General features: G+C 46.3%; 1 protein-coding gene across 1 annotated transcript; it reads left to right on the top strand.

Moving 5' to 3' along the window:
* Positions 1–1,522: 1,522 nt before the first annotated feature.
* LOC121301432 (AP-3 complex subunit delta-1-like) lies at positions 1,523–22,864 on the top strand. Its single transcript, XM_041230822.1, has 27 exons — positions 1,523–1,791; positions 5,964–6,059; positions 6,802–6,882; positions 7,333–7,413; positions 7,546–7,653; positions 9,104–9,233; positions 9,776–9,915; positions 10,077–10,150; positions 10,552–10,601; positions 11,855–11,904; positions 12,238–12,286; positions 12,671–12,816; positions 13,117–13,265; positions 13,421–13,651; positions 14,087–14,306; positions 14,601–14,746; positions 15,228–15,369; positions 15,665–15,736; positions 16,131–16,197; positions 16,763–16,968; positions 17,133–17,206; positions 18,450–18,606; positions 19,708–19,845; positions 20,121–20,174; positions 21,250–21,321; positions 21,948–22,091; positions 22,519–22,864. The coding sequence occupies exons 1-27, from the start codon at positions 1,696–1,698 to the stop codon at positions 22,600–22,602; spliced, it is 3,057 nt and encodes a 1,018-aa protein (XP_041086756.1). The 5' UTR covers positions 1,523–1,695; the 3' UTR covers positions 22,603–22,864.
* Positions 22,865–23,233: the final 369 nt, after the last annotated feature.

Genomic DNA, 23,233 nt, shown 5'->3' with positions numbered 1-23,233 from the left:
TCATATAAGGAAATCAGTCATTTGAAATAAATTCATTAGGCCCTAAACTATGGTTTACACATGACTGGGAATACAGGTATGCATTGGTTGGTGACAGATACCTTAAAAAAAAGGTAGGGGCGTGGATCAGAAAACCAGTCAGTATCTAGTTTGACCTCCATTTGCCTCATGCAGCGCGACACATCTCCTTCGAATATAGTTGATCAGGCTGTTGATTGTGGCCTGTGGAATGTTGTCCCACTCCTCTTCAATGGCTGTGCGAAGTTGATGGATATTGACGGGAACTGGAACACGCTGTCGTACACGTCGATCCAGAGCATCCCAAACATGCTCAATGGGTGACATGTCTGGTGAGTATGCAGGCCATGGAAGAACTGGGACATTTTCAGCTTCCAGGAATTGTGTACAGATCCTTGCGACACGGGGCCGTGCATTATCATGCTGAAACATGAGGTGATGGCGGTGGATGAATGGCACGACAATGGGCCTCAGGATCTCGTCACGGTATCTCTGTGCATTCAAACTGCCATCGATAAAATGCAACTGTGTTCGTTGTCCGTAGCTTATGCCTGCCCATACCATAACCCCACCGCCACCACGGGGCACTCTGTTCACAACGTTGACATCAGCAAACCGCTCGCCCACACGACGCCACACACGCTGTCTGCCATCTGCCCGGTACAGTCGAAACCGGGATTCATCCGTGAAGAGCACACTTCTCCAGCGTGCCAGTGGCCATCAAAGATGAGCATTTGCCCACTGAAGTCGGTTACGATGCCGAACTGCAGTCAGGTCAAGACCCTGGTGAGGACGACGAGCACGCAGATGATCTTCCCTGAGACGGTTTCTGACAGTTTGTGCAGAAATTCTTCAGTTGTGTAAACCCACAGTTTCATCAGCTGTCCAGGTGGCTGGTCTCAGACGATCCCGCAGGTGAAGAAGCTGGATGTGGAGGTCCTGAGCTGGCGTGGTTACACGTGGTCTGCGGTTGTGAGGCCGGTTGGACGTACTGCCAAATTCTCTAAAATGACGTTGGAGGCGGCTTATGGTAGAGAAATTAACATTCAATTCTCTGGCAACAGCTCTGGTGGACATTCCTGCAGTCAGCATGCCAATTGCACGCTCCCTCAAAACTTGAGACATCTGTGGCATTGTGTTGTGTGACAAAACTGCACATTTTAGAGTGGCCTTTTATTGTCCCCAGCACAAGGTGCACCTGTGTAATGATCATGCTGTTTAATCAGCTTCTTGATATGCCACACCTGTCAGGTGGATGGATTATCTTGGCAAAGGAGAAATGCTCACTAACAGGGATGTAAACAAATTTGTGCACAAAATTTGAGAGAAATAACCTTTTTGTGCGTACGGAAAATTTCTGGGATCTTTTATTTCAGCTCATGACACAGTTATTTAAATTAATAAATACATGAAACTTCAACTTCTCTCCCCCTGATCCCTCCCTCCCGCTTGCTCGATTTACCGGGTGTAGTTTTTCTAGGCCTCCCCTGTCTTATTGTCAGCTGACCCGACGCCATTTTGTCATCCATTTCCTCCCGGATCAGTAGCGATATTCGCCGCAAACAGAGCTTGGCAGGACCTGGCTTTCAACCTGAAAAATACCCGTCCCCTTAGCATGAGAAAATAAGGCGGGTCGCCCAACAGACACCCCAGTCGCACCCGCAACAAAACGCAATCATGGCTCTGAAAATGGTAAAAGGCAGCATCGACCGCATGTTTGACAAAAACCTTCAGGATCTCGTACGTGGCATTAGGAATCACAAGGAGGATGAGGTAAGCAAATCGAACTGAACATGGGAAGCTGCTTGGGGAAAAATAATAGCGTCAAGCTGTCATTAAATGTAAAATCGTAGCGTATTATTAATGCACAGCACAGTGCACACGATTGCCCCCATCTGCGAGGGTAATGCTGGGTCTTTAAATTGCTTCCTTCGCCGGTCAGTAAGTGTCAAAATTGAACTGAGCAATTAAATTCATATTAATAAACATATAATAATATGTCTGTTTATATAAACCTGTACATGGCTGACATATTTAAATTAATGTCCAGTCTCTGATGCGTTTGCACAGGTACCAGTAAACAACGCTTTGTGTTTTTTTGTTTTTTTTGTTTGTTTGTTTTTAAACATTCGCTTTTCTGTTCAAGGCCCATACAGTTTCGTGGGTCTTCGTGGCATGCAATATCATTACATGTTGCAAGGCTGTATTGATTGTATTGATACTGAGCAGAATGCACCCATTCTCCGATTAACGCGAACTCGAGATCTCACGAAAAAGACGGAGTGACGTCGGTATGTGATTGTGACAGTCAGCTGCTTGTTGGGCGATATTGTCGTATTGATATTATCATTAAATTCCATGCTGTTTTTTGAATGAAAATTTGGCCAATGTGGGAATGGTTCTTTGAAACGACCAAGGAAAGGGGTCGGCCAACTTTTGCGTGCGTTGGAATTTATATTCCGGGAAGATAATTATGTTTTAAAAATCTGAATCACTTTTGTGATAGTAATACAATACGTAAACGCTTTGAATGCAGAAAGACAAAGTGAAAAGGCTTACTACTGTATTATTATGTGGAGCGAGCATTGTTTTTCATTATATTCTCCATCTTTATGATTGCAGGTATTGGATTCGGTTACTCCACATCATGAGTGTAAAAATAGCTCACTGGGCTGCCTTGCAGACAGTTTTATGTTAAGTCCACGAAGGTTACTCATTTTGCTCACCTGTCGTTAATTTCAACAAGGCAGGGTGCAAGTTGTCAGGGAGAGAGGCGCTTCTCCACACTACCTGGCGTTTCCAAGATTGATTGATTCTATGTAGCCTGCCTGTTGCTAAAATATGTCACTGGAGTGGCACAGTTCTCAGATAAAAATAAATGAATAACAAGCCAACTACAGAAAAATTAACCCACAAACTCTGCATGCAGACAGAAAATTAAAATCGAACTGAAACAGGCTGCCAGCTGTGCTACTGGGGGAACTTTGTATGGGTCAGCTGTCTACAGGTAGCCTGTTCTTAACACACACACACACACACACAGGAAGAAGCATGTCAGTCAGTGGCCCTGCTTTTACTAGTCATGGTTAATTAGTGGTTGGATTGAGTTGGGGAGGTATTGCTGCCATTCTGCATCCAGATCTGTACTTATTGCATGTGTCTAATCATTATGCTTGGGTAATGATTTGTCTGCGTCTGAGTCCTGACCCTTTATTTTTGTGATGTATTGTAGTAGACGTCTGTACAACAGAGCTTATTGTAGATCACCAGATGGTTCTTGAATAAAAAATATTATAGGTGGTATGGTTATAGTCAGTCTGTCTCAATTAGTTGTTAGCATTTAATAAAATGGCCATTAATTGATTATTTGGTATTGTTATGCAACATGCAAGTAGCTAGTCAGGACAGCCACATGTATCATGATACGTATGGTATTGCTACTGCATATCGTGATATGCATGGCATCATGATATTGTATAGCTACTCCCACCTGACGTGTTAGCCAGTGTGGATTTGCACCGCAGATTGAAAGAGCTGCTTCCCCTTTGTATTGACCCCGTGCAGCAACTGAAACATCTGCTCAGTCTGTCTGGGACCAGGGGTGCAGTGGCTGCTTTTGAAAGGGTGAAGTCCGATCTCGTGCCAGTGGGTTGTTACCTGAGACACAGCATTTGTAGTTTTTGTTGGGCACCGCGGCTGCGATGTGGAAAGTAAGCAGGCCGTGCGCAGTGATATCTGGGCGCATTAGTCTTGATCTTCGTGAGTTGACTGCTACAGTTCCCTGGGGGTGTTTCATGGGTTGTTAGCCAAAGTGCATTAGATTGATGCAGCTTGCTTCTCAGAAGCCAGGCTTCAGAGGCACTGTAGTGTGGGAGTGGGTGCCACAGTCTCTTTATTTTACTACCAACCAGTGCGATGGGTGATGGGATCGACAGATCGACAGAGGTGACCAGCTCAGGAGTAAGCTAATTGCAGGGGGTGTGCTGTTCAAACCTGGAATGGCTTGTTTATCATTGCAGTTAGAGCTGATTCAGCATGCTCTGTGTTGCACACCAGTTTCCCCACATTGCAGATATTTGATTAACCACATTCTTGAAATATCAAGGTGCAAATTAACACACACACTTGTTAACACCTGAGGCACACAAGCACGTCCAACCAGTCTGCATCCTTTATTTTTTTTTTTTTAGTAGAGTGCAGAGGGGCCAATGCATGCATATTTCATGCTATAAATGTTATTTATAACTTGAAAACTAGTTCTAATGAAACTTGTAGGGAAGTTCTTAAGAACGTGCCTGTTTGTAATTATTTTAGTTCCCTATTTTCAGTATAAGAATAAGAAGTGAAAATCAAGGCGTATGGTAGTGAATCAAAGCTATTCCACTAGTTATGTTGTCAACAAGGCAACCTTCAAGGGTCCACAAGAATCGCATTGCTGTGTCCCATGCTGTCCAGCAATACGGGACACCATCGCAAAGTTAACACGATGCATTTCTTACTCTGAGGCGCGCCGGCAAGCACAGTGCTCCACAATGGAATGTAATGACACCTTCTATTGGAAGGTCTTGGAGGAAGCCAGCTACACTGTTCTGCTCAGTCCAGTAAAAGGCATTCCAGGCACCCGCTAGCTGGCTTGCCTGCCTGCTTTTCATGCTTCGAATCCACAGCGCAGCTGAAGCCAGCCGGTCCTCAAGCACAGTGCTGATGGGCAGTGTAAGCAGATCTCCCAGGATAGATTGGGTGACACTGGTTTCTAGGTACAGCAGCACATCCCTGAAATATTGATGGCTGACAAATCAAGCTTTTTGAATCGTTGCATTTCCTTTTATGTTTTGGATTGCACTTAGTGTGCTTATCGTGGGAGGAAGGGAGGGGAGGGGAGGGAGAGACAGAGACAAACACTTTCTTAAACAGTGAATCAAATCCTGTATTATAATCTTTACAGCGATGTGCAAGAGCTCCTGTACATTTCACTCTCTGTTCAGCCTCCATTCCCCTCACAAGCCAGGCTGAATGAAAAGGAAATGAAAATCTCTCAATATTAGCAGAATGGTGCAGGCTAATCGACATGCATGGCCTCGTCTAGAGCAACGATCTTCTGTTATTCTTGTACATTCTTATTGTCTACTCCAGGCTGATCTTTTTGTGCATCCTAGAATCAAAGAAAAGGAATCCATCCCCCATCAGTTGTTACTGTGAGAAATGATTGAGAAATGTAATTCCCAGCTCCCAGCGCCCCCTCCCCTCCTAACTACAGTGTCCCGTGACTGAAGGCATATGAGCAGGCTCATCTTTTTAAGCGTGTGAGTGTGATTTTGTGAGCACGTACTCTTTACAGTTTGCGGCAGTCCGTACATGACCTCACAAATCCAGTTGAACTGTGTGGATGCGTGTGCGTGTCTGTGTGTGTTCCAGTCCCTGCAGAACCTCTCTCCACTATTGCCTGTGTGCTTGCAAGTCTCTGTGTCTACAGCCAATATTGCCACTTTGTTAGCATTGACAGAAAGTTGAATGTACTGGAAGAATTCTAGTTTTGAGAATGCTACTCCTCTTATAAAAGCTAACCATAGTTAAAGCATAGCAGAGTGTAATAAATAAAGCACAGTGAAAGCACGGTAAAGGATAGATAAGCATTGTAAAGAATAGCGAGGTGTGGTAAAGTTAAAGCATATTAAGTAACATGACAAACCAGGGTGAACTATGGGAAATGCATAATATAACCGCGGGGAAAGCATTGCAAAACTGCAAGAATAGTGCGGTAGAGGTGGCGCTGTAGCTGTCTTGAGAGGTAGACTGGGTTTCACTTTGATCCAGTTTCTTTTTTGCAACTAACTTCAGTGATGACATCACTCAGCTGTCGCACCACTGCTTTGAGTAAGCATTGACGTTGTGTGCCCCTCACCTCTGACTGGACAGTGATGTTTCTCCTGTTGTGTTTCCCGCAGGCCAAGTTCATCTCAGCATGCATCGATGAGATCAAGCACGAGCTGAAGCAGGACAACATCGCGGTGAAGGCCAATGCTGTGTGCAAGCTGACCTACGTGAGTGTGCTTTCATCGGCTTCTTTCATCAGCGCAGTGTGTGGAACTGAAAGCAGCAGGCGTGTTTCAGACTGCCTTCCATAAGCTGCTTCCTGATAGCATCAGAAACGGACCTGGAACCAAAAAAGCCACACTGTTTATCACATTTTTTTTTTTTTAAACTCCCCTTTTGAGACGAGTTTTACAAGCTTGTAGTGACTAGTAAAGCATAATATCATTGTTGTGATTCATTATTGTGAAACTATGTGAAGGGGATCGTCTACCCCTGACATCCTGGACAAAGATTTAGTTTAAATAAGGGCTGAATTAACATAAGACACCCCCTCCCACTCCCCAGGCATTTTGCACTAAAGAGTTATCAGGGATGGTAATAAGACTCCTTTTGCACAGCAGTTTGATCCACTTTTGGTTTTACTATGAGTTTCAATAAGACACACCTGAGCCTGTTGCATACACACTGTGGCTAATCAAGATGTATTAAAACCTGGAATGGGTGAATCTCCTGTGTAGTAGGAGTCTTATTTCCATCCCTGGTGACAGGGGCACTGTGAAGAATGCTGGTTTTCACGCTGTCCACTCAGTCAATGCCAAACCAGGCTGTTGTTCAAAGTTCAACACATGACTTTATTAATGTAAGGTCTGAACAGGAGCGCTGATGTAAGTGGCAGCAGTGATGCTGAGGCCAGTTCACCAGCTCTCCCCCACACGTTAAAGGTGACCCTGTGTTCTGTTTGTTCTCCAGTTGCAGATGCTGGGGTACGATGTCAGCTGGGCAGCTTTCAACATCATCGAAGTGATGAGCTCCTCCAAGTTCACCTTCAAGGTACGGCAGGGCTCCTGACTTTGAGGGTCTTTGAGGGTCTGGCACTGGGGCTGGTGATTTCTGGAAAGGGACACCATTAGGAATGATGCCCCGCTTCCACTGCCTGGCGCTTCTGGCTACCGCTGCCCACAGCAACCAAACAGGGTGTTTTCAAACTGGCTGCGAAGGAAGGGCATCATCACCTAGCCAGCGTTTCAGCTTTGTTTACAGCCATAATGAAACATGTGGAACTTGATATATACAAACTAAGCAACTTTAGTCCAAAAAAAAAAAAAAAAAAAGTTTCTGCATTTTGTAATTATTATTATTGTTATTGTTATTATTATTTAAATATAATTATTTACTTTATTTACAATGGATTTCTGTTTCAAAGTCGTCTTCAAATTCCTTTAAACACAGTTGGTCGGAGTAGGTGTTTGACTGCTTTTCCCTGTCCATCTGTCTCTCCAGCGGATAGGTTACCTGGCTGCCTCTCAGTGCTTCCACGAGGGGACTGATGTCATCATGCTGACAACCAATCAGATTCGCAAGGTGAGCTCTTTGGGTCTGTTGTTGCAAGCTTAGCTCGGTATGCTAGACTTTTTCGAGTGCTTACCGGCTTGGTTCTGTGCTGTGTTTGGCTCCTGCCTTCGTACCCTAAGCACCCTGTTTTTCTGCCCACAGGACCTCAGCAGCCCCAATCAATACGACACGGGTGTGGCACTGACTGGGCTGTCCTGCTTCGTGACCCCAGACCTCGCCAGGGACCTGGCCAATGACATAATGACGCTGGTGAGTGTTAGTAGTAAGAGCTTAGCATGGCCAATGAGCAAGTCAGCAAGCAAGAAACCCTGATCCAATTAGATCTTCATAAAAAAAGGTCTTTCGGGACACCATATATATATAATGTAATGATTTTTGCCTGTGTATTTCCCTGACCTTGTAGCTTTTTAGCTTGGCATGTGGCACGAAATACACCCCCGTGGGAGTGACTGGCTATTCACTCCAAGTGCAGCTGTGACCTCGGGGCAGATAACACTTTTGTTTTCTCATGAATTGTTTCTGCTTAATAAACTTTTTTGATCCTCTGTACAAACCATAACCAAACCAATTGAAACACACTATTGGAACATGTAGGCTTTTTCTGATAACCACGCACCTTGTGTGGGGCAGTGTGCACATTACTGCAGTTAAATTGCACAAGCTCTTACTGTTTCATCAGCCTTTGTTCCTTTTCATTATACAAACCCTTACTTATGCTTCCCATTTAAATGATGAAGGAAGTGAGAAATCATTGAAACTGTCTGTAAACATTGTGTGCTTTTCCTGTGTTTTAATGTAAGCTCTGAATCAATGCAGGGTTAATGAACTCTTAAAACCAAGCTGTGCATAGCTGGTGCACATCAGCAGTTTGCAATCACCAGTCTTGTTGTTCGTCCTTGTGATGTGTGGGTATAGTGCTATACAGCCTGCAAGAATTGAGCAAAACTCAGAGTAATGTTCTTAAATGTAACTTCTTGTTATCTGCGTTTCTGCTGACGTTGGTAAAGTCAAGAAGAAATGCAAATGTAACTTTGAATGTGCTTTGTCTTGCATCATGATAGGGAAATAAGACCAAATTTGGTCAAGGAAATGACGTAAACTAGCTGTATAGCTGTGCTGTACGAAGTAATTTCTTTGCACAGCTAAGAAACATCTACACTGTTGCCGGCTCAAACTAACATCTTTGATGCCATGAAAGCTGGGCTCAGAAACTAACATGTCCACTGATGGAGCTCAGACACAAACATGTCCACTGATGGAGCTCAGACACAAACATGTCCACTGATGGAGCTCAGACACAAACATGTCCACTGATGGAGCTCAGTCCACTGATGCAGGACATGTCTACAGTTTTCACCACAGCCTTGACACAGCGTGGCATAGACTCCACAGGGTGAGGGGAGGAGTCTCAAGGGATCCACGCAGTCATTAGTATTTCCTACAGTTGGAGCTGAAGGGTAGGAAGAAGATTGCTCCGATGAATGCTTTGGAGAGTTTGTCCTAAACATGCTCATCCTAGATGTTCTCCTCAAACCGTTCCAGTGCAATTCTGGCACAGTCAGACCTAATAAAGTGGCCAGTTTCATGCATTAATTGAAGATCTGCTGTGCTCAAAGTCCAGTGTCTGCTGCTGTCTGTATCAGCAGGTTTGGTTACAGTGTGCTCCTCCCCTGATAGATTCTGTGTTTCCTCCCTGCAGATGTCACACACAAAGCCCTACATCCGCAAGAAGGCAGTGCTGATCATGTACAAGGTGTTCCTGAAGTACCCCGAGTCTCTGCGCCCCGCTTTCCCCCGGCTCAAAGAGAAACTGGAGGACCCCGACCCAGGTTAGTACCCCTCATAGTAACAATGTCTATTGTGAACCCCTGGTCATTACCCTGATACTGACGCTGTCTCATGAGACATGTCTTACTATGTACCCCCAAGTCCTATGAGACAACACTTTGACTCCTGTCTATTCAGCAACTCTTGAAGTCAATCAATCAGTCTTTATTTTATATAGCGCCTTTCATAGTGGAATACCATCACAAAACGCTTTACAAGATGCAATAAATACAAGAAAATCCATAATACTTCAAATAGAGAAATGCGTAATGCATGATTACAAAACACTGCCCTGTGCTGTATCAGATAAGACAAATCCTACCATATCAACACGTACATGTCTCATGAGTCACAGTATATCCTATAGGACAAACCGTACCATTATAGCTTGGCAATGGAGGCCCTTGTTGAGAAAGTGATGAAATCATTGGAACTAACAGCAGAATGGTAACAGGTGGTAGCCAGCAGTTGACCCTGTTTTAATACAATACCTCTTGTCTCTCTATCACTGTCTCTCTCTCCTCTCTGTCTCTCTGCTGTTCAGGGGTACAGTCAGCTGCTGTGAATGTTATCTGTGAGCTCGCCAGACGCAACCCCAAAAACTACCTGTCCCTCGCCCCACTCTTCTTCAAACTGATGACCTCCTCCACCAACAACTGGGTCCTCATCAAGATCATCAAGCTGGTGCGTACCCCCGAAAAACACTGGGGCGACTGGGAGTGACAATGTCTTACAGTGTCTCCTTAAAGTCGAAAAAGACTCCCTAGTTGAAACGTATAGCCCTACTGAGGGTTTTATAGTTCCAGTAATGGATCATTTTCTCTCCACCCCCTCCTCCCCGACAGTTTGGAGCCCTCACTCCACTTGAACCCAGGCTGGGAAAGAAACTAATTGAGCCGCTAACAAACCTCATACACAGGTAAGAGAGAGAGCCTCCTGTGTGCATTGCAGTGCAGTCGGAGAGGAGATCAGCCTTGTATTAAAAGATATGTATTTAAATTAATTGAATTTAGTCGTCATATCGGAATATTTCTAACTACTGGGTTAAAAATAAATCTAGCCAAAGTTGTACCCATGTCTTGCCTCTCTGATCCAGTCACTGTGCTGTGTATCAGTATTCTGCTGTGTGCTTACATCAGCACCCCCACCCCTACCCTTCCAGGGTGTCTGTGCAGTTTTGGGTTGGGTGTTGATTGGGGTTATTTGTTTTCTAATCTGTGTGGGGCTGGATTGTACGCAGCCTGTTGTAGAAATGTGTTGAGTAGTAATGTTAACCATGTTGAAGATGTTCATAATGTTTGCAATCTGTTTCCTTTGCAGCACCTCTGCCATGTCCCTCCTGTATGAGTGTGTGAATACGGTCATTGCAGGTCAGCAGGGACTCTGGTTTCTCTTGTATCTGTTTTTGTTGCTGCTCTTGAAAGTGACTGGGTCGATTAGCAAGAAAAAAATAATTTAACCTCTGTACACAAAGCAAGCATTATCCAGCCATCCCTGGACTAGAGGGAGGTCCCTTTCCAATAGGGGAGTGAGGGAGGGAGCAGTTCAGTCTGTATGCCTCTTTCTCATAGGGAGTGAGGGAGAGAGCAATTCTTTATGGACAAATCAGTTTGTCTAAAGAAAGACAGACGCACAAAATCAAAAATAAGTTTATAGATAATAACTGGTCGGTACAATAAATAATAAAGACTAAACAAACCAATAATAACACGGTACTTGCTTTTTGTTCCAGCCCTAATTCAGTGATTCATATTGCACAAGCAATGCATCGCTCTCCCACAGAAATGACACTTGATGTGCACGGCATACAATAAGAAACATGGGCATGTTTTAAATTCGGATTAAAAGAAAAAAAAAAACAACCCAGGTCCATTGTGCATTTAGAGGAAGCACTAGTGAAGAAACAGCTGAACTTCTCCTGGCCCCAGCAGACAGTACTGTGATCGCATTCCCAACTAATTCAACCTCTGTCCTTTTGGGAGCCCTAATGAAACGCAGTCTGGTGTCTGCACGGCCAGGGAGGCTGGCAGAGGAACGTTCACTGGGGTGTCTGTCTCCCTGGATTAATGTGAGAAAACAAAGCCGTCCGCTCTCCCAGGCCCTCATTCACTCATGGCATTACTTCACAGTGTCAAATATCACTGCCACCTCCTACCTCCTAGTTTTGAAATGCATGTTGCTGCTTTGCATGATGATGCAGCTTTTCGTCTAGTATTGCGTGTTTTAAGATGTTCTAAGACCTGTCACCCGAATCTCGCCTAATATGTATTTCCTTAATTCTCTAACATAAAGACACACACCTTATGGTACGTGTGTGTGTGTGTTGTTGTTTTTTTTTATGATTATTTAATGAATAACATTTACGCAGGAATGGAAATGAGACCCCCATTGCATAGCAGTTTGATCCATTCCTGGTTTTACTCTGACAAGCCTGAGCTTGTTACTTAGACACTGTGGCTAATCAGCCTCGTAGTAAAACCTGGAATGGTTGAAGCGGCTCTGCAACAGGAGTCTTCTTTCCACCCCTTGACCCCGAAGCACTGTTTCTTGGTGGGGGTGGCAGGCTGGAGAGGGGTACTTATTTCTGTATAGCTCATGAATTATTATTTTTCTTACTTCCCAGTTTTAATATCCCTGTCTTCCGGAATGCCCAATCACAGCGCCAGCATCCAGGTAGGTCCTGGTGTGTCTTCCTGTGTGTCTTCAGCGCTATACAGTGTAACTAGGGGTGAAACTGAACATAATACTATTGACCATCGCAGTGCTGCACGAACCGATCCTAACATTATTCAGAACAAACTCTCCACAGGTGAGGGTTGATCGGGCTGATTTACCATTGAAGGTGAAACAAGGGAAGAAACAGCTGCTTGGGTGTGTGTGGATCTCTGTTCTCTACATTAAGAAAAGCAGCAAACATTACAAATCCAAGAGGCTGTTTCTTTACTTGTTTCACCTGGATTCCCCCCCCCCCCCCCAGTCTGACTCTGTCCGTCTGTCCATCCTCAGCTGTGTGTCCAGAAATTGAGAATCCTGATTGAAGACTCAGATCAGAACCGTAAGTATTCAATTTGCAACATTTCAAATGGGTTTTTTTTGACGTGCTTTAGTCTTTCATGAGCTGAAATCCGTTACATTAACTCAACCCGCATTGCAACACATTGTGTTTTTATTTCACACTCACTACTTGAATGGAGCTTGAAAACTAAACAGGCTAGATTCTCATAGCTGTTTACTCCAAACTGTCACTGGCACAATTCTTAGTTAGCAAACCAGAAATAAACAGGCTGGGGCTTGGGAGGAGTCTGAAGCTGCTTCTTAGTTAGTTTTGTTTGGTTTTTTTTTTTTTTTTTTTTTTTTTTTTTTTTTTTTTGCACCAGTGGCAGTTTGCAGTTCTTGTCTTTGGGAATCCAGTTGAATGAATGTTGCCCGTGTGTTGCAGTGAAGTACCTCGGGCTCCTGGCCATGTCGAAGATCCTGAAGACTCACCCCAAGTCTGTGCAGTCCCACAAGGACCTCATTCTGCAGTGTCTCGATGACAAGGACGAGTCCATCCGGCTCCGAGCCCTCGACCTGCTCTACGGCATGGTGAGTACAGACAGGACCCCCAAACTAACACTGACTGTACAGACAGGACCCCCAAACTAACACTGACTGTACAGACAGGACCCCCAAACTAACTGACACTGCAGACAGGACCCCCAAACTAACATTGACCTGCTCTACGGCAAACGCAAATTTAAAACTACTACATTGATGGGCCAAAAGCCTATTTCTTGTGTTCTTATGTTCTGGAGTTAGTGACTGAACGAGTGTTCTCTCTCTCTCTCTCTCTCTCTCCCCCTCCCCTGCCCTTGTTCGTTCTCTCTCTCTTTCTCTCTCTCCCAGGTGTCCAAGAAGAACCTGATGGAGATAGTGAAGAAGCTGATGATCCACGTGGACAAGGCGGAGGGAACGACCTACCGAGACGAGCTCCTCACCAAGATCATCGACATCTGCAGCCAGTCCAACTACCAGTACATCACCAACTTCGAGTGGTAGGCTCCCTCCCTCCCACTGCTGCTTTTAGAAAGATGCAGCTCTCGTGTGCCTGCTTTCAGTGCGGGTTCATTAAGCTTTTATTCAGCAGCTGTGAGTGCCGTGTCACTGTTCTCGCCCCGAATAATTACCATCTTCTCTCTCTCTCTCTCAGGTATATCAGTATCCTGGTGGAGCTCACTCGGTTGGAAGGGACTCGGCACGGACACCTCATTGCCTCTCAGATGCTGGACGTTGCGATCCGAGTGAAGGCTATCCGCTCCTTCGCCGTGTCCCAGATGGCCATGCTGCTGGACAACGCACACCTGCTGACCGGGAACACTCAGCGCAACGGGATCTGTGAGGTGCTGTACGCGGCAGCCTGGATCTGCGGGGAGTTCTCAGAGTATGTACGGACACACGGACACTCAATCAGACACGTAGACACACTCTCTCATGCACACACTCAGTCATTCAAGTGCACACATGGACACACAGGCTCTGTCACTGACTTGCCCCCTGCATTGAATGTTTTCTTATATATCTTTTTTGTTTGTTTGTTTTAAACATTATTAGGATACTAATATTAACTAAAAATAACTTTTTTACTTTTAGTGCTATTCATGTATGTCTAAATTCAGATATTTCTATAACAAGCTCTGGGATGGGAATAAGACTCCTATTGCATAGCAGTTTCCCCCATTCCATGTTTTACTATAAGCTTGATTAGCCACAGTTAAGGAAGGCTGGTCAAGCTAAATTCACTTTTCAAACTAGAAACATTGAGATGCACTGCAGTGGGAGTGCCAGGAGTCTCTAAACCTCCTCCTCCCCTCTCCAGACACCTGGAGGAGCCCATGCAGACTCTGGAGGCCATGCTGCGCCCCAAGGTGACCACCCTGCCGGGGCACATCCAGGCCGTGTACGTGCAGAACGCCGTCAAGCTGTTCGCCACTGTGCTGGCTCGCCAGGAGGGGGCAGGAGATAGGCAGGCCGCGCAAGAGACCACAGAGCTGCTCATTGAGAAACTGCCGCAGTTCGTACAGAGCTCAGACCTGGAGGTGGGGAGTCCACCGTCCCCTCTCCCAGTCATCTCTGTCTCTCCGGAACTCTCGCACTACTGGACCCGTACGTGAAGACGGCACTTTTTTTTTTTTTTGGGGGGGGGGGGGGGGGGGGGGGGGGGGGGGGGGGGGGGTGGCAGGATTTCTTCCGTCCTTTTTTCCAGAGAATCTTCTTGAAGAGAAAAGTTGTTTTTTTTTCTGTATATTGGGATTTCTGATGGAGCCTATACAAATATATTTATTTCGAAAAATCTGAAGCACGGCTCTCACTGTGACTGTGTGTCCCTACAGGCGTCCTGCATCCTGCAGCTCATCAAGTATATCCAGAAGCTGCAGGCGAAGGAGGTGAGCGTGTCCGAGGAGGTGAGCGCGCTCTTCGCTGGGGAGCTCAACCCCGTGGCCCCCAAAGCGCAGAAGAAGGTGCCCATCCCAGACGGGTACGCAAGGACTTCTTTACCCCTTCACTCCCCTTGATCCCATTCCACAGCTTCAAACTCACGCCATCCCTGCTCACCCAAGTCCTGGGCTTCAGAACTCCCCTCAGTAAAGTCTGTTCTTGAAATGATCAGAAACCAGGTGTTTGAGCAGGGTTAGAAACTCACACTAGCCCCGCTGCTGCACCCTGTCCTGGGTTTCAGAACTCTCCTGGTTTAAGTGTATTATTGAAATGACCAGGTGCCCATGAGTTTGAAGATCCTGGTAAATTTGCTTTGAATTAACAGCACTTCTCATCCCAGTATGAATAAGTCACACTTGAGTCTTACTGCGGTTTAGCAGTGACAGGGCGCAGCTGAGCCATGTTGTTACATCTTTTATTCTTGCATATTCTGTGTAAACAGTGAGCTGCTGCTTCTCCACGCTGCTGATGCTGCTGGTTCTTATTGTCCTGGTTCTGACCCATCTACCCCCCACCTGCAGGCTGGATCTGGACTCATGGATCAACAAGCCCCTCCGTGAGATCGAATCCGAGGACGAGAAACCCAGAGCCGTCTTTCAAGTGGAGGAGCCGCAGCACAGCCGACCCAGAGTGCCTGAGATAGACGAGAAGGAGCTGGCCAAGGTAACGCCCCCTCGGACATGCCCCACCCCCTACAGCACACATATACATAGAAGGTGGCCAGGGTAATGCAGACACTCCCACAGATACCCAGCGCATGTATGTACACACACACACACACACACACACACACACACACACATAGAAGCTGGCCAGGGTAGCCCAATGTGGACCACAACCACTGCTACACCCCTTTGCACTCGCATGCCAACACACGTGTATGCATTCCCTGATCTCCACGGTGCATTCCCCACTCCCCGTCTCTGACCCGCTCTGCTGTCCTCTCCTCTCATTCCAGCGGCGTGAAGTCCGGAAGCAGGAGCAGGCCAGCAACCCGTTCTACATCAAGAGCTCCCCGTCCCCGCAGAAGGTGAAGTGTGCAGAGTGAGGCTGGGCTTTGCAAGCCATTTATCAAAGCAATTCATCACAGCGCAGGGGTCAGCAGGCATTGTGCTCAGCAGCAATGTTTGATTCGTGTGGTAGTTTGTATTTCGGTGCTAGTTGGGGTGTGGATCCCCAAAGTCCATAGAAGCTGGACAGAGTCCTCCAGAAGCATGTTCTTTGTTTTACAGAACCAGGCTGATCCCAGTTCCTAGGATCATTAAATACCAGCGCAGTGCTCAGTGCCTGCTACTTGAAATGAATGTCACTGTTTAAAGCCAGTTTAAAGATTCTCACGACCTATTCGCTTTTAGAGAGCATCTACAGTTTCCCTTACTTCTTTATGACAATGCAATCATTCTTTCTCTCTTCAATGCTATCAGGAGACTGCCAATGTCGATCACATCCCTGTTGTGCAGATCGACCTCACGGTGCCCTTGAAAGTGCCAGGTGAGTGTAACCTGCAGTCCTCCAGAGGTCTCTGTAACCCTGCAGTGCAGCCTCCACTCCTCCAGAGGTCTCTGTAACCCTGCAGTGCAGCCTCCACTCCTCCAGAGGTCTCTGTAACCCTGCAGTGCAGCATCCACTTCTCCAGAGGTCTCTGTAACCCTGCAGTGCAGCCTCCACTCCTCCAGAGGTCTCTTAACCCTGCAGTGCAGCCTCCACTCCTCCAGAGGTCTCTGTAACCCTGCAGTGCAGCCTCCAGCCCTCCAGAGGTCTCCTCAGTTGGGGGTTCCCCAGCTTTCTTAGCTCGCACCCCCTATGAAATTTGGCATCCTGACTAAGGGCACCCAGCTGAGTGAATCTATAGACAAGTGAAATTGAGCCAAAGTCAAGGTAACGAGTGTTGCATTAGCAGACCATAGTAACCAACTGCATCTGATCAGTAAGGTTCATGTCATCAAATGGGCCCCCTGTGCTGGTAGCATTGTAGCCAAGTCTCTAACTGTGCAGTACCTCCTCCAGCCCCCTAGGTGTCCCTCTAACGCCCCCTCTGTCCCCTGTGTGCTGGCAGGAATGCCCATGTCAGAGCAGTACGTGAAGCTGGAGGAGGATAGACGGCAGAAGCAGAAGCAGGACAAGAAGAAAGACAAGAAGAAGAAGAAAGAGAAAGAGAAGAAGCGAGGGAAGGGGCGGCGCCTGGACTCTGCGCACACAGAGAGCGAGGAGGACATCGCGCCGGCACAGAGTGTGGACATCATGACGGAGGAGATGCCTGAGGTGAGGGGTGAGGGGCAGAACCCTCTCAATCCAGGCCTGGATAACGTTAAAGATGTTTGTTTTGGAACAACTAAGAAAGAGTTCAGCATTTTCTGATCTCAAGGAAGGAGTAGGAATATACTGGTGGTTTTAACGCTGTGTGTTTGTGTGCCCCTGTGTTTCAGAACGCGCTGCCGAGCGACGAGGACGATAAAGACCCCAACGACCCCTACAGGGCCCTGGATATCGATCTGGACAAGTAGGTGCCGAGCCCTACTTGTTGCGCCACGCCACTGCAGCAACAAATCCAGCTCTTGCAGCACGACTAAGCCCAGGCAATACTAAACCTAATTAACACTCCCAGTGCATCGCAGTCTCAGCCAGTCCAGGGTTTCCTGTGAGCCTTCATTGAAAATGACGTACTAGAGGTCTGTGGTGCTGTGCAGTGGAAGCCTTAATTTATACCTGCTCCGTAACCTTAAGGAACCCAACTACAATGAAAGCAAGTTTAGCTAGTGCCATCTGGTGTGCTTGAAAATAGTATTTACACTACAAGCTAAAGTACCTTTGCAGTTTGTCACTAACTGAAGCAGTATGTTTGTAACTGACACAGCGCTTTGATGGAACACGCTGTATCAGTGTTTTGCATATGAACTGGATTTGTAACTGAAGAACATGACTGTTTGCTTATGGCTTGCCGCTGTCTGTCTGTCTGCCTGCCTGTCTGCATCACTGTCTACAGGGCTTCAGCTGAATCCTGAAACACACGCTGAAGCACACTGGTTTCCTGTATCCTGCCCTCCCCGTCGTTTTAACCCCTACCCCTATTGCCATATTTTTATTACAATCAAAAGAAGTGGCTTGCACCGCGGTAACAGAATACTCTTATCTTCATACTACCAGCAAATTAACTTTTGTATTGTGTTTTACAATCAAAAGCGTGTTAAGCAAACCAACGTGTGGTTCTGGCTTGATAAAGACAGTCGGACGAGTTTCTCCTCCCCACCCCAGGGGGAGATCTGGCAGCGTGTTTGTGTTGAAGTTGCAGCTGATGTGTTTGTTCTCCCTCTTCTCACCCATTCACCATGTCCCTGTGTCTCTACATTCCTTACCATCTCCCTCCCTCTCTCTCTCTGTCTCTCTCTTCCATGCACGCTTCTGTCGTTCAGTTTGGGGTCAGGAGGCGGAGCCCGGCGGTAAGTGCTACAAAGGGTTTCTTAAAATCCGTTTGAGAGTGACTCGAGGAATTGGACAGTTTGGAGCACAAGTTCCATCCTGTCAGTAAATTCTAAACCCTGTTTCGTGGTTAGTGATGCTGAAACTTTTCCTTGAACACCCAGTTTTTTGGGATCAGTCAGACACTAGGAACCGGATGAGCACTGGTTAGATCGTAAGTTCTTCTGTTGTAAGAAGGTGCTGTACAGTGGCGTGGCCAGAGCCGCAGCGTGGTGTGTTTGATCCGTCCCACGCCCCAGTGCTCATGTTTTGGTTTGGCCCTGCAGGCCAATGGTGGACAGTGACAAGCTCCCGGTACAGACTCACAGGCCCACGGAGGGGCTGAAATCTCCCGACCCCGTGGCGGGAGTGGAGGAGCAGGACGAGAAGAAGAGCAGCAAGAAAATCAAGAAGGACAAGGAGAGGAAGGACAAGGAGAGGAAGGTACGAGGGGAGATGATGCAGCGTGTGGGGCTGAGTACTGCTTGTGCTGGATCAGGATAAATATCAATACAGTACAACGTTGCTTATCCGACCCCCAGTGGACTGGGGTATAGGCAGATCTGTGAAAGTCGGATTTATGAACATCTATAGAAAAAGCATTTACACATCCATAAATAGGTTAGTAAAAAAAAAAACAACGCGCAAACGTAAACAAGATTAATTTGGCTACAAATACAGTGTTGCTATACTGTTTGCTGTAAGCCATCTCCATGCAAAGCTTTAAAAAAATAAATACAAAACAAAAGGTAAATGTACAGTAACCTGCAGCTGATGGCTTCTTTCTTAACTCTAGAGGTCCCTGCCTCCCTGGTTCTGCTTTCTTAATATCTCTGTCACGGTACTTTGCTCTCTTTCTTAATATTGCCAACAGCCGATAAGCAGCTCGGTTTGAATATTGCTTCGGCTGTTTTAAACAAACGGCCAGTAAGCACTGCGTTTATGAAGCCTGCTTTTGTTAAATTCAAATGCATTTAAAAGCTACAACAAAACGCTGCCAATATCTGCAAGCATGCGCTCCATCATATAAACACATTGCAGAAAAAAGGCTTTCTCGACTGGTGTATTGAAACGTCACTGCTGCACGCAGCTGACTGACACCCGCACACAGCCCTCCTCTCTCAAGTGACGGTCGGGTATGCGGCGTTCCACTGTAGGGAAAACTCGTTCGAAACGAACACACAGACTGATTTTGAGGAGTTCCCTCATCACTGTAACAAATGCTTCTTGTACTTTAGTCTGCTGAAGGCACAAGCAAACTTTTTTGTACTTGACTTCTTTACTTCTATTTTTCATATTATTATTATTATTATTATTATTATTATTATGACCCAGTGGAAAACGACAATAGCACTGTAGTAGAAGGTCATTTCATATAGGACTGGTTTGCTGGTAGTAGAGTAGGGATATAACGTGCTTGTCCCAGCCTGCTATTGCTGCTGCCTACCATGTGCAGTGAGGATATGTGTGCGTGTGTGTGCGTGTGAGGTGTGCGTATTTCTTTCTTTAGTCAGAGGGTCTGGCATTTTCTTCTCCCGTTTGCAGAAAAGCAAAGAGGAGAAGAAGAAAAAGAAGCACAGGAAGTCCACTCCTGGGGAGGAAGAGGAGGGACAAGTTGAAAAGCCCGCCCCTGCAGCAGCGGAAAGCAAGATCACAGCCCTGCCCACAGCCCCGCCCACGGAGGTAAAACCAGGAAACAGACACCTAGCTCGGGGTGGGGAATAGCACAGGCAGGGGAGAGGGGTGGACACGGTGCCACTGGAAGTGAGTAAACCCATGCGAATGATAACCTGTTTTTGTTGTGTGCTTTGTGTAGAGGCCTGGTGTTGTCCAGTCCCGGTACTGTACAGTCCTCCTGTCTTGATCCTAGTGCAGATCTCACAGCCTCGCTGCTCCCAGCCTCTTTATGGCCCGAAATGCCTTCCTGCCTCACCTCCCCTCCTTCTCTCGTTTTTCAGGACTTTGATTTGGATTTCTGGCTTTCCAGTGCTCCAGTGCCCTCTCAGTCCCAGGTTGGAATCGTGTTTCTGTGCCATAATCTGTGCCATATGCATGCAATCACTCTTCTCCATGCAATTCCCTGTTCTCTCATTGGAACTCACACTGTCGGTATGGTGGTTTAGTGGCGTTATCCCGTCAGTTAGTTATATAGGAATTATGACATGTTCTCTCATATTGTGCCGTGTTTGGATACTGTTAAGGCTTCTCTCTTTTGCAGCGTTAGAGACACGCTAGTCATGCACCCAGCCCTGGGTTTCACAACCTGTTTCTGTGTATTATTGAAATGACTGGGTAGCTGAGATGCAATCAGGCCTCCCCTGCAAAAGCTGTGAGCAGATCTCACTTCTCATGACAGCTCTGTGTCTGTGGGCTGATTGCTCAAACTCCTGGCTCCTCATCATTTCAATAACAGTTGAGGCTAGCTCAGAAACCCGCAACTGGGTGCGGGGCTAGTGTGAGTTGCACACCTGCACATGTGTATGACTTACTGATTAGAGTCACAGTCATGCAGATAATTTAAAAAGTACAGAATTGTGTGCACTAGAGGCTTAAACACGTAAAGGTGCTTATGTCTGTCACGGATTGACCTGAAGCCCTTATGAAACCCACTTGGTCACGCTTTTAAGTATATCTAGAGAACCACTTCTGCAGTTGTACATTCTGTAGCGCAAATTATCGACAGTTTCAGAATCTGGGTTGTGTGAAGGCGTCTGTCCTTCTATTCGACCTCCTCCTTCTCTACATACGTGCGTACAATACCGATGGCTCTGATTCAGTTTTTGCAGTTGTAGTAGAAGGAGTGTGGTATGTATGTATGTATGTATGTATGTATGTGTGTTGCATGTTGTCAACACACTTGTTCAGCCAGGTCTAGTCTGCCTGCAGCACCGTCTTTCTGCAGCATGTGTGAGATTGGGTGTGTCATCGCCCCCTAGTGGGCTTGGATTAACACTGCAGGCTTTCCTGTTTGATTTGTTGCAGTCCCTTCAGGTGGCGCAGGGACTTCGCTGCTCATTCGTTTCATGTTTAATTGCTGGGTTCATGGTGTCTGTTGCTCACGTGGGATTCTGGTTTCTGTTCCCGCAGCCCGAGCTAGTGGATCCTGCCCCCTCGTCCGAGCCGGAGGAGCCCAAAGACGAGGAGGAGAGGGAGGAGAGCGTGAGTCCCTCGATCATCCAAAAATCATTTCCCTCTGATACATACAGAATATTGTATTGTGTGACCCGGGTTTGGAAATAAGACTCCTGTTGCATAGCAGTTTCACCCGTTCCAGGTTTTACTACAAGCTTGGTTAGCCTCATAGTAAAATCAGGAATGGATCAAACTGTTATGCAGTGGGAGTCTTTATTTTCTGCAGCACCCTATAAAATATACTTCAAATGTGAATAATTGTATCAGCCAGAAGTGAGTCGTATTAAGAGTAGCTGTACAATCTGTCTGTGTTCCTTGTATCTTGATAGGGTTTGTAAACGCATCAATATAAGGATCTGCTACTGTAAAAGATTGAGCAGCTGGCATGTTCTGGTTTGCTAAGAGCCTTGCAAGGGTGTCATTGCATCACAGTCGTTGAGTATCTGGGTATAGTAAAGATTGAAACCCAAGTCTATCTGTGCTTCAGATATTTAAAAAAAAAAAAAAAAAAAAATCGAGAGACGTCAAGGAATCGTTGTTGTAAAACTGAACTGCATCGCTCCGGCTTTGAACCCATGTGTTGGGATTTTTAACTTTTAGTTTTTTTGTTTTTATAATCATACACGTTGATCTCTGTCTGTTTTAAACTCCAGAAATCTTCAAAACACAAGAAGCAGCAGCACAGGAAGGAGAAGGAGGAGAAATCAAAGAAGAAGAAGAAGAAGAAGCACCAGGATGAGGGCAAGGCCAAGTCTGTGCAGAACGGGACGCTGGAGGAAGAGGAAGAGCCCCTGCCGGTCTGTATTCACACCGCTGGTCCATATTCACAGTCCTCACCCCCCTGTACACCTGCTCCTTATTTAGTCTCCTCTACTGGTGTGTTCATGAGGTCCTTAATCCTCAAAGCCCTCGCAAGCACTGCTAAGCCAAACGTACACGTGCTCCGTCCTTTAATTCCCACAGCTGGTCTGCATCCTTAATCGCAGTCCTTTAAGACAGTGAGTTTATTATAAAAGTCGTTCCGTGTACTGTGAAAGCAGTTGACCCTTGTCCAGAGCTACTACACATTAGGAACCCAGCAAATGTGATGGTGGTTTTGCATGCTCACCTAGCTTATTCACATGTTTAATGTCGCTCCCCTCTGTTAATGATGTGTTTTTTTTTTTGTGTGTGTGTGTTTTTGACAAGGTGCTGACACACAGCTGTTTTTTTCTTCTTTTCCAGCCTATGACCAACTACAGCCTTCTTGCTGAGAACTCGGACATTAAAATGGTGAGCACGGGACAGCAGGGAGCTCGGATGGTTTAGGTAACCCACCTGCCCACCGCCTTCCCACTTTGCCACCCACACACTTCTCAGAATTAGAGTTTGGATTAGAATGCATTAAGTTTCTGAACCCTTAACCCTCTCTAAATCTAGTAGAGTTTGATAGGGAAGGCTAACATCTCAGAAATGGCGTTCATTTCAGAGTTCTTGTCCTAGATCATATAAGTCATATCATCATTTCATTTTTTTTTTTCTTAAGTTGATAAAGGAGCAAGGACCGGTACCTGGAAAGGTTTGTGTGCCGTTTCTAAAATGCATGCGGGGTGGGAGGGGGGGGGGGGGAGAATATAAACTGTTCTTTTTTGGTAGCCAATCAGGGCCTGCTCCTGGCCTTTGTGAAAAGGGGGGCGGATTGGTTTCTTGCCAGCAGGAGTGGGTTGCGATTGGTTGGTTTTCTTTTAGCCATACCCACCCTGTAACATGATTGGTTTGATCCATGAAGGCTTGAGATGGGGTTGGTGTAGATAGCGATCGGTTTGTTTCTTCTGCAGGCGTGTTAAGAGTGTGTTTTGGTTCGTGTCTCTTTTTTGTGATGTGACTGGTTAGTCTCCCAAGCGCGTGTTTTGTGTGGTTTGTCCAACGTCCATGTGTGATGTGATTGGCCTGCCCTCGC

The sequence above is a fragment of the Polyodon spathula genome, chromosome 27 (genome assembly GCF_017654505.1).
Source record: "Polyodon spathula isolate WHYD16114869_AA chromosome 27, ASM1765450v1, whole genome shotgun sequence".
Lineage (NCBI taxonomy): Eukaryota > Metazoa > Chordata > Actinopteri > Acipenseriformes > Polyodontidae > Polyodon > Polyodon spathula.
This window is presented reverse-complemented; position numbering and strand designations above follow the sequence as displayed.

What these genes read in the sequence shown, in the direction of transcription:
- LOC121301432 (XM_041230822.1), top strand. Translation starts at nt 1,696, where the DNA reads ATGGCTCTGAAAATGGTAAAAGGCAGCATCGACCGCATGTTTGACAAA. An exon ending in CCTCCAAGTTCACCTTCAAG is followed by an intron (nt 6,883 to 7,332) that starts GTACGGCAGGGC and finishes CTGTCTCTCCAG; the next exon opens with CGGATAGGTTACCTGGCTGC. An exon ending in ATCTGCGGGGAGTTCTCAGA is followed by an intron (nt 13,652 to 14,086) that starts GTATGTACGGAC and finishes TCCCCTCTCCAG; the next exon opens with ACACCTGGAGGAGCCCATGC.